General features: G+C 40.9%; 1 protein-coding gene across 1 annotated transcript; it reads right to left on the bottom strand.

Annotated features, from left to right (window-relative positions):
- Positions 1 to 2,070: 2,070 nt before the first annotated feature.
- On the bottom strand, positions 2,071 to 9,612 carry LOC121382138 (glycosyl hydrolase YngK-like). Its single transcript, XM_041511646.1, has 4 exons — positions 9,476 to 9,612; positions 6,669 to 6,729; positions 6,015 to 6,196; positions 2,071 to 3,397 (listed from the first exon to the last, which is right to left on the bottom strand). The coding sequence occupies exons 2-4, from the start codon at positions 6,712 to 6,714 to the stop codon at positions 2,156 to 2,158; spliced, it is 1,470 nt and encodes a 489-aa protein (XP_041367580.1). The 5' UTR covers positions 6,715 to 6,729; positions 9,476 to 9,612; the 3' UTR covers positions 2,071 to 2,155.
- Between the last annotated feature and the right edge of the window lie 360 nt (positions 9,613 to 9,972).

Here is a 9,972-nt window from a genome sequence, read left to right as displayed (position 1 = left end):
GTTAATAGTCAGTGCACCTTTTTTCGGCTATACCAAACCAAACCAGTATGTATTAACATGCTCATAAACCACTGGAGTTTCGAGCATGTCTGCCACGGGACCGGTCTCTGGATAGCAATAACAGCTTTCTTAACAGGTAAAATTCACATCACTATCAACTGTTTGCTTAAATTGTGAATTTTGGCAAATCCAATGTGCTTAGAGATCATCATTGTGTTTGTAGTACCTCAAAATTAATTTTGTGCTAAACAGAAAAGGTGGCCTATATACACTGAAAAACCTTTGTGCCACGGCTGCGATACCACAATTGCTATGTCATCCAAACTATATCCACAATGAATACGGATACTCGGTGGTAGCTTGGTCTTGTGGCGAATATGAGTGGGGTTTTTTTTTGTTTTTTTTGTTTTTTTTTTTTTTTCTTTTTTTTTTTGCATTGAGCTTGTTCGCGCAAGTCGCAAGGAAAGAACATGTGGATTAACGACACGTCAGCAGCTTCCCTAATTTTGGGAAGGAGGAATGTCTTGGATCCTCGCTTATCTTGTGCAACTTTGGCCGTTGGTCAAATTGTTTTAATCTAATCTATCACATTTCAAGTAGTGACTCTACGACTGCGTCGCATACTCATCTGAAAAAAAAAAAAAAAAACACTAGCTCAATATTTCATTCATTTCATGTCAACTTATTTTCGTGCTTTTATTCAAATAAGGTTCAAACACGCTGTCCTAGGCACACACCTCAGTTATCGGGTGCTGTATGTCCAGGACAGTGAATTTGTTGTTAGTGGTTAGTGAGAGAAAGGGTGTAGTGGTCTTACTCGCTTAAAACTCGCTCTGGGTAGGATCTAGTACCGGGCTGCGAACACTGTACCTACCAGCCTTATGTCCGATGGTTTAACCACGACGTCACCGAGGTCGAGACCGAGCAGAAAAACGTCCGCTAGACTGATTTGCGCGCTTCGCGGTAAACCAAATGGCCTCATTGGGAACCAATTAAATAGTTCGCGAACGTTAGCGAAACGTTTGCTGGCTGAACTTAGGGCAAGCTCAATAAAAATCCATACAGGCTTTGCGAATAAAGAGGCATAACTAGTCATTTACATAATATCACGTTGTTAGGGCAATTATGACATAAGGTAAAGGCCTAATGTGTGGTTGTGTTGCTGCTTCGTATAAAACTACCCTTGTCTTACCTAATTATAAAATAGTTTTGGTTTTTATGTTAAAAAGAATTATATGATTAGTTAACTTAAACATTTCAGATTAGTACAGACACTCTAAGAAATCGAACATCTCTATCTGAAAATCAAAGTCAGTCGGTTTCGGAAATAATATAAGTTCGAATATAAGTAAAATAAAAAAAGATAAATCTAAAGGTCTGTGACGTCAGATTTAGGAAAACAATTACATTTAAGACTCTGTACTTAGCGACCATTTATAGGGTCGGGACGTTGATCAGTGGTACAGCGCTCCCCGTCGGTGGTCCCATTGGGCTGTTTTTCGTTCTAGCCAGTGCTCCACAACTGGTGATACAAAGGTCATGATATGTATCACCCTGTCTGTGGGATGATGCATATATAAAAGATTTCTTAGTGCTAATAAAAAAGAGTAGCCCATTAAGTGGCGACAGCGGGTTTCCTCTATCAATATATATGTAGTCCTTAACCATATGTCCGACGCCATATGACCGTAAATACAATTTGTTGAGTGTGTCGTTAAATAAAAATATCCTCCTTCCTTCAAATTGATATTTTTTTACATAAGAGTACGGTCTATCCCTAACTCAGCATATAAGGGGCGAGACGTAGCCCATTGATGCCCGGTCAGTCTAGGATCGATCCCTGTCGATGGGCCCATTGAACTATTTCTCGTTCCTGCCAGTGCACCACGACTCGTGGTATGTGCTATACTGTCTGTTGGATGGTGCATATAAAAGACATATTGGTACATAAAAGATCTCTTGCTACTATTGGAAAATTGTAGCGAGATTTCTCTCTAAGACAATATGTTTACATTACCAAATGTTGACATCAAATAGCTGATGTTTCAATAAATCAATGTGTTCTAGTGGTGTTGTTGAACAAACCAAACTTTAATTTTATCCCAACATACAAACAGGACAGGACTAGGTGAGACTCGAGACATGTGTTTTTACATCATCCAATTATGTGGCTTGCTTCGACAGAGACGACGACCCCGTCACTTTCACTGGACAGCCTGTCGACGGCGGTAACAGCGTACCTTCCAACATGGTCAGGAGCAAAGCTGAGCGTTGCATTGTTAAAGACCTTGATCAGGTTCCAGTAGTCGGCAGCAAACCTGTACACTGCCCACGATCTGACTTCACCCGTGGTGTCCGCCTGCCAGTTTACCTTCCCTGTTGACACCGTGACACCAGATGGCGCTTGTGGGGTGGACGTCGTCAGCCACGTCATAACCGGGGCCAGAGCGGGAGACGTGTACAGCTGCGTCTTGAACATGTCGGAGAGACCTTTGCTGTTGTCTCTGAAGTATTTTGCGCTGAAGAACACATCGCCGAGACTGAGCTTGTCGGATCTTCTTCTGGTCTCCTCCACTTGTCTTCTGATCTCTTCCACGGGCCAGTGCTTGTGAACAACGTTACCAGCGTAACTACCAGCGTAGAAGTGGTGCTTGTGGGTGTTCTGCTCCAACCACCAGTCCATCAGGTGGGTGAAGCTCTGTTGAGGGGGATCAATCTGCCAGTACAGCTGGGGAGTCATGTAGTCCACCCACCCTTCGTCGAACCACTTCCGACTGTCGGCGTACTGGCCCGAATAGGACGAAAATCCATGTATTCCTGAAGGAACGCCAGCTTTCCAGATCCCAAATGGACTCAGACCAAACTTGACGTGGCGCTTCGTAGCTTTGATTCCAGCGTATAAGCGTTGGATGAGGTCATCAACGTTCTTTCTCCTCCAGTCTGATCGCGGTAAATGGCCACCGCTGCGAGTGTATGCGTGGTATGTAGTCGAGTCCGGGAAGTCGTGGCCGGACACTGGGTAAGGGTAGAAGTAGTCGTCCATGTGAACGCCGTCAATGTCGTAGCGTTTAACGACGTCCATGACGACGTTGTAGCATTGGTCCTGGACTTCCTTGGCTCCCGGGTCCATCCACAGATTGTGGCCGTACGCGTATGCGTACTGTGATAATTTTACCGCCATGTGATTGGGCGCCAACCCGTGTCTTGATGTGCTGCCAGAGCGGGCCCGGTATGGGTTGTACCACGTGTGCACTTCTATGTTACGCTTGTGGGCTTCATTGACAACAAAGTGTAGAGGATCGTAGAACGGTGAAGGTGCTTTGCCCTGAGTTCCGGTCAGGTATTCGCTCCACGGCTCCAAGGATGACTGATACATTGCATCGCCAACTGATCGAATCTGAAATCGGGCAAATTGAAAGTAAATATGAAGATAATACATTAGGTGGCATTGCAAATAAATGTCAGGAGAAGATATTCAGTAAAAATTGTAGAAAATCTTGGGACAAGACTAATCAATATATACAACACAGGGTATGACTCGTTCCATCGAGCGGTACTAACTAAACACCCATAAAGTCCAATGCCCGTGATGATTACATATGAGTTGCGCAGTAAAGTGAATTTTCTGATATCATCAAGAGATGTTTTATATGCACTTCCCCTGATCACAGGAGGGCGGGAGGGATATAGAACTAATATAGGAACCCCCTGGATACAGGAGGGCGAGAGGGATAGGAGATATAGAACTAATATAGGACTCCCCTGGGCATCAACTGTGCTCCACAACTTTCAATTTGTTTCTCTATGCATATGAATCAGAATTCCGGACTATTCTGGTTAAATCGAAACGAAGGAATCGGGCTAAAACTTTTATCTTTACTTTCCGCTATACTAATAATCTTATATCATTCAATAATAGCAGGATTATATACTACCTTCCATCGATTACCCACACGAGTTAGAAACAGAAGAAACACCTGAAGGTATTAAGTCTTACGTCGATCTGTGCATAGAGATTCAAAGCGACACTGGTCTTCAAACAGCTGTGTGACAAAAGTGATGAATTCAATTTGCCAACAGTCAATGTTCCCTTTATGTCAAGCACTATACCGTTGGCTCCAACTTTTGGTGTCTACTTATCGCAACTTCTAAGATACCTTGCTTAGGACATGCTCATTGTAAGCAGATTTCAAACAATGCCATATCATTCTGGCACAGGAGTTGTTCTATAAAGGTCATGATGTCCAGAGACTTATGAGGGCATTCAAATCATTTTACGGTAGACTGTTGAAGGCTATACCTACTAAATACGATGCATCACTCACCAAAATGATGGCTGACGCTATTCCATATTTTGAAATTGTGCATATTTGTTCATCTCTTTGGTGAAATGCTTTCACATTTATTATTGTTAGATGAAGTAACAGACGACAGCTGTGGTGGCAGTACTCATGACAAGTGCCACTGGTGGGGCAGGATATGCTCATCTTTTACGAACACCAGATGTCATCACTGTTATGATAGTGATTCATGAGTGTATGTCATCACATCTGTACTTATTCAAATGACCTCTGTCCGCTGATTGTATTGATTTTGAAAACTAGTCAGAGTGGCGGTCCTCTTTTGGCAGTGCAAGAGGGGTGAATCTCCAGTACGGGTAGTACTAAACCAAATAACTTCCCGCTGGGTCAAAGTTCGAGGTGCACCGAACTTTTGATAGAGAAGTTAACCCCACAAGTCCTGTGATTGGTGATAAATGTGTGTTGGTTGTAAAAAAAATAAAAAAAAAATAAAAAAATCTCCATCTGGGCAAAACATGTATGCAACAATTTAATTGTATTTAGTACCACTGTGCCAAGTAGCCTTGTGCTTGAAACATGTTTGGGGTACTGTAGAGAAAAAAAGTAGTCAATTTTTATGCGGAACTTAGATAGTCATAGACGCTACCCGTTATTTCTGAAATGAGCAGCTTCACTCCCATTTTTTCTGATTCACTTTAAGGGTGAGGGGTGGTAGTATTCATATCCGTGGTGTTTATGTCGATTGATGCGCTGCAGGTATAAGTTTTAGCACACATGTTACTATTATCGTCTGTGGGATTTGATTTGGTAGTATACACCCTAAGGGATCTCCTCGGGAGTGGCTATCTTCTTATAGACGAGGCCCTAAATAAAGATTCATGGAATCAACCACTATTTTATCAAATGCATATTCGACTCTCTGCCAGAGTTAAAGTTTGTTTTGTTTAACGACACCACTGAAGCACATCGATTAATTAATCATCGGCTATTGGATATCAAACATTTAGTAATTCTGTCTCGTAGTCATCAGAGGAAACCCGCTACATTTTTCCAATGTAGCAAGAGATCTTTTATATGCACTTTCCCACAGACATGAAAACACATACCACGGCCTTTGTCCAGTTGTACCGGCCTCGGTGGCGTCGTGGTAGGCCATCGGTCTACAGGCTGGTAGGTACTGGGTTCGGATCCCAGTCGAGGTATGGGATTTTTAATCCAGATACCGACTCCAAACCCTGAGTGAGTGCTCCGCAAGGCTCAGTAGGTAGGTGTAAACCACTTGCACCGACCAGTGATCCATAACTGGTTCAACAAAGGCCATGGTTTGTGCTATCCTGCTTGTGGGAAGCGCAAATAAAGGATCCCTTGCTGCTAATCGGAAGAGTAGCCCATGTAGTGGCGACAGCGGGTTTCCTCTTAAAATCTGTTTGGTCCTTAACCATATGTCTGACGCCATATAACCGTAAATAAAATGTGTTGAGTGCGTCGTTAAATAAAACATTTCTTTCTATGTCCAGTTGTGGTACACTTGTTGGAACGGGAAAAAAACCAATCAGCTGAATGGATCCACTGAGGTGATTCGATCCTGCGATGCAAGCACCTCAAGCCACCACTCAACCGACTAAGCTAAGTCCCCCCACTTCTGCCAGAGATACGGTCCTGGCCATGAATTATGGTTGTGTCGTTCAGATTCTTTATCGTGCCTCTGCTAACCTGAAAGACGATGGCGTTGAAGTTGAGTTCCTGCAGTTTGTCGAGGAGAGAGACGAGCTCCGACTTCTGACGACTGGGCGAGTCGTGCTTGGAGAGCGGCCAGTCTATGTTTGCCACAGTGGCCACCCACACGCCGCGGAACTCTCGAGACGGCCACGCATTGCCCCCAGGCTTTATAGTTTCTATAATCACACGTAATGAAAATAATCATAAAATGATGATGATGATGATGATGATTGTGATGATGATGGTGGTGGTGGTGGTGGTGGTGGTGATGATTATAGTAATGATGATGGTGGTGATGATGGTGGTGATGATGATGGTGATTATGATGATGGTGGTGGTGAGGATGATTATGATGATGATGATGATAATGGTGGTGGTGGTAATGATAAAAACGTTGAAGAAATTTAATTTTCTAATTATTACATATTTTTAATATGTTTGTTTAATTTAAGTTGGTTACTGATGAATGTCAATGTTTGGTGTGTGGTGAACTGGCGTGAATTTCATTAAATTTAATCTTGGCGAATAAATAGCCATGTCATTTTGTACATGTATTTGCAAATAGAGTATATAAAAAATAAAATATTCATAGAATTCCTTTTTTTTATACCATGTCAAATAACGTTGACCTGTTTTTTCTGAACTTACCTGCTGCGATAAGAGACAGTGTCCCACAAAGATAGAACCAAATCATTCTGACAGCATTTATCTGTAAAGTGGCACAGAATATTTAAGAATTAGTCTGTATTACAGTTCAGACCAGTTTATATATACTTTAAAGATGAGGTAGAATATGTGTTGCCAAGTCCGTGTTAAAATGCAATTTACTAAACCTCACCTCCTCCTCCTCCCACACACACACACACATAAGCGTGCGAGACAGGGGGCAGGGGGGGGGGGGGGGAACTGCCCCCACTCCCAGCAAAAACAATGGAGAAATTCGGGGAAAATGAGGTGGGATGAACACTTTTCACCACGTATTTTCATTATTCTACCAACAATAGTAGTCGTAATCCATGTAAAAATGCTTCTCGATTCGTTTGCAACCCTATACAGCTGTTTGGCAGTAATGCTAACGTGAATAAACGTTGTAATCCAGATTCGGAAACTTTTGTTTAATTCGGGCAAAAATCAGACCCCACCCCCACCCCCCAAACCTATACAAATGGAAGCTGTGCGTCTATGCACGCACACAAACATACTATCTTCAGTGACCTATTCAGATGCTTGTGTGTTATAAACGCATGGTTATGATGGTTTAAAAGAGATTTACGCTCTTCTAAAAGAAATAAAACTACAAAACCTTGTAAGCCGAAAACGTGAACATTCGCCCAGTCTTACCTGCACGTACGTTTTTTATCAAGACTGTGTTCGTACCTTAGCATAGATTTCATGTTGCTATCAGGGGTTTTCTCAAACATCTAATTCTTACAATAAACAAATTAATTTTCTTCTTGGAAATAAAACACATGAGCTAATAAGGAAGTATTTGAACTGTACATTGGTTACTGATAAATGTCAGTAATTGGTGAGATGTTTCCTGAGCTGAAGTTATCTTTAATTGATCATTTAGTCGTTATGCTCTGCAGGTAGCTGCCTTTTTGTCAGTGATCAAGTCGACTTGCAAGTATAGGAATATATAACATACACACTGAAACCTGTGTTTCTGTATATTCTTTGTAGGTCCTACTAACTGTTGCCTTTTCAATATTATCACATCTAGTGGCGTGCAAACGTCAAATTATATATAGTGGGTTAAATAATTATGTACTTTTTCGTAAAAATCGCTGCCAGAGGGTTTTACGCATGTAAACTATAAAAATACGAATACCGAAGATACCGCGATATTGTGAAACGAAAGTGTAAACTTTTAATTTTAAAATAAACAATGTTCCACTCAATTTACTGTAATTTAGTATAGCTTTAAAAATATATATATTATTCAGGATTCTCCATTGTTTCTTAACCGATCTTGGTGGTGTACTGGTTAAGCCTTTGGACATAAGGCTGGTAGATACAGTGTTCGCATCCCTCTTCCAGTTCCCACCCAGAGCTAGTTAAAACCGCTTAATGAGTAGATGTAAGGCCACTACGGCGACAGTCTAATTAAAATTAGCTCCACTATTACATGTGGATCTAACAGCAGCCAGTTGGAACTCATGTCCACCAATCAAAACCTTACTTGCAGAATCATGCCAGTGATTTAAAAATAATTTGAAAACATTCCGAATTATCCTGAGGGTATACATGTTTCGTGTGAATTACGAATGCCTTAAAACATGTTTTATTTTATAAAATAAATAATTTGTAATGTAAAACTGAAGACTGATTTAGTTTTTAGTTTCTTTAATAAATAAATAATTTGTAATGTAAAACTGAAGACTGATAACCCATCCCGTACGTATTGGTATGGTTCGCTGTACTGCGGCCACTAAAATAGACTCGCTCGATATTTTTAGAATTTGTATGCTCCCAAATAACGTTATAAAAGGCGAAGTGTGATTGGTCAATATTTAAATTATTATTTACAGACAAAATGTTACTTGGACATTGGAGACTACGCAGTGTTGTTAGCATTAAAATTAGTTCTACTGGTCTAAATAAGGCATTCGTAATTCACATGAAACATGCCGTATACCCTCAGGATAACATGTAGTCACTAACCCGCTGTCCTGGACAGACAGTTCAGATAGCTGAGATGTTGAATCTTAATGGGATATAAGCATGACAAATATTTCAGTGAAATGTTTCTTGCAATAAACCTCTATCACATTCCCATTGCGCATGTACGCGAAGAGTACCATCCCTTGCCGAATTGGACGGTATCGAGGCTATATACAAATTGGGGGGCATGATCGACTGTTGTCATGAGCGTCGTGAGTAGCTTCGTAGGAGCTGTGAATCTCTAGCGACTAACGTACATATTTCGTATAAGATGTTAAAATGGCTGCGAAAAACGGTCTACTAGAGTTTACATCGGAATGTTTTAAGACCAAAAGCAGTGAAACATTACTTAGACGAAGTCTCTGGAGCCGCCTGTCAAGGGTATTTTAACAACGCAAAATTAAAAGATTCATACAATAAAATTAACTTTAGTGGAATGTGTTTTGCTACTTTTAATAAATTAGAATTATAGTTGAATATTCACGCGGATTTCCAGTGATGTTTAATTCTCCACATGTATCAGTATTTAAAATTTAATAAACTATGCCTCCCCTTCCCCCTCAAAAACCCCCAAACAAAACCCCTACCTCACATAGACCTTTATCACTCTATTTTCCCCTTATCGTTTCATTAAAAAAGACAGTCGTACAACTACTAATCAATGTTACATGTCTATCCACAAATTATTTATTTATGTATTTATTTATTTACTTATTTATTTATCTTATTTTATTTATTATTTTATTTTATTTTATTTTCACTATCATTTATATCAAATACATACAACTTACCTTGAAATAATATCTGATATTTACGAAGTTTTAAAATATATATGAGCCGTCACACGCGAAAACCTACAACTTAGCATGACGCCAGAAATTGAGTAACCGCGGCTCAAAGTTTGTCGTCACATGTAAACATGGAAGTAAAGGTTGACATGCTGTTTGCGTTGTTTGTTTTGAAGAATTTAGAACATGTCATCTTCTTCTTTATACCGGCCTCGGTGGCGTCGTGGCAGGCCATCGGTTTACAGGCTGGTAGGTACTGGGTTCGGATCCCAGTCGAGGCACGAGGTTTTTAATCCAGATACCGACTCCAAACCTTGAGTGAGTGCTCCGCAAGGCTCAATGGGTAGGTGTAAACCACTTGCACCGACCAGTGATCCATAACTGGTTCAACAAAGGCCATGGTTTGCGATATCCTGCCTGTGAGAAGCGCAAATAAAAGATCCCTTGCTGCCTGTCGTAAAAAAGAGTAGCATATGTGGCGACAGCGGGTTTCCTCTAAA

The sequence above is a fragment of the Gigantopelta aegis genome, chromosome 9 (assembly GCF_016097555.1).
Source record: "Gigantopelta aegis isolate Gae_Host chromosome 9, Gae_host_genome, whole genome shotgun sequence".
NCBI lineage: Eukaryota > Metazoa > Mollusca > Gastropoda > Neomphalida > Peltospiridae > Gigantopelta > Gigantopelta aegis.
The sequence above is the reverse complement of the archived record's forward strand: the minus strand, read 5'-3'. Positions and strand labels throughout refer to the sequence as shown.

Bases quoted from the DNA above. Each gene is read 5' to 3' on its own strand.
- LOC121382138 (XM_041511646.1), bottom strand. From the start codon at position 6,714: ATGATTTGGTTCTATCTTTGTGGGACACTGTCTCTTATCGCAGCAG. The intron at 6,197-6,668 runs GTAAGTTCAGAA...GTGTGATTATAG, and splicing joins ACTGTCTCTTATCGCAGCAG to AAACTATAAAGCCTGGGGGC. The intron at 3,398-6,014 runs GTTAGCAGAGGC...GCCCGATTTCAG, and splicing joins TCAACGCCATCGTCTTTCAG to ATTCGATCAGTTGGCGATGC.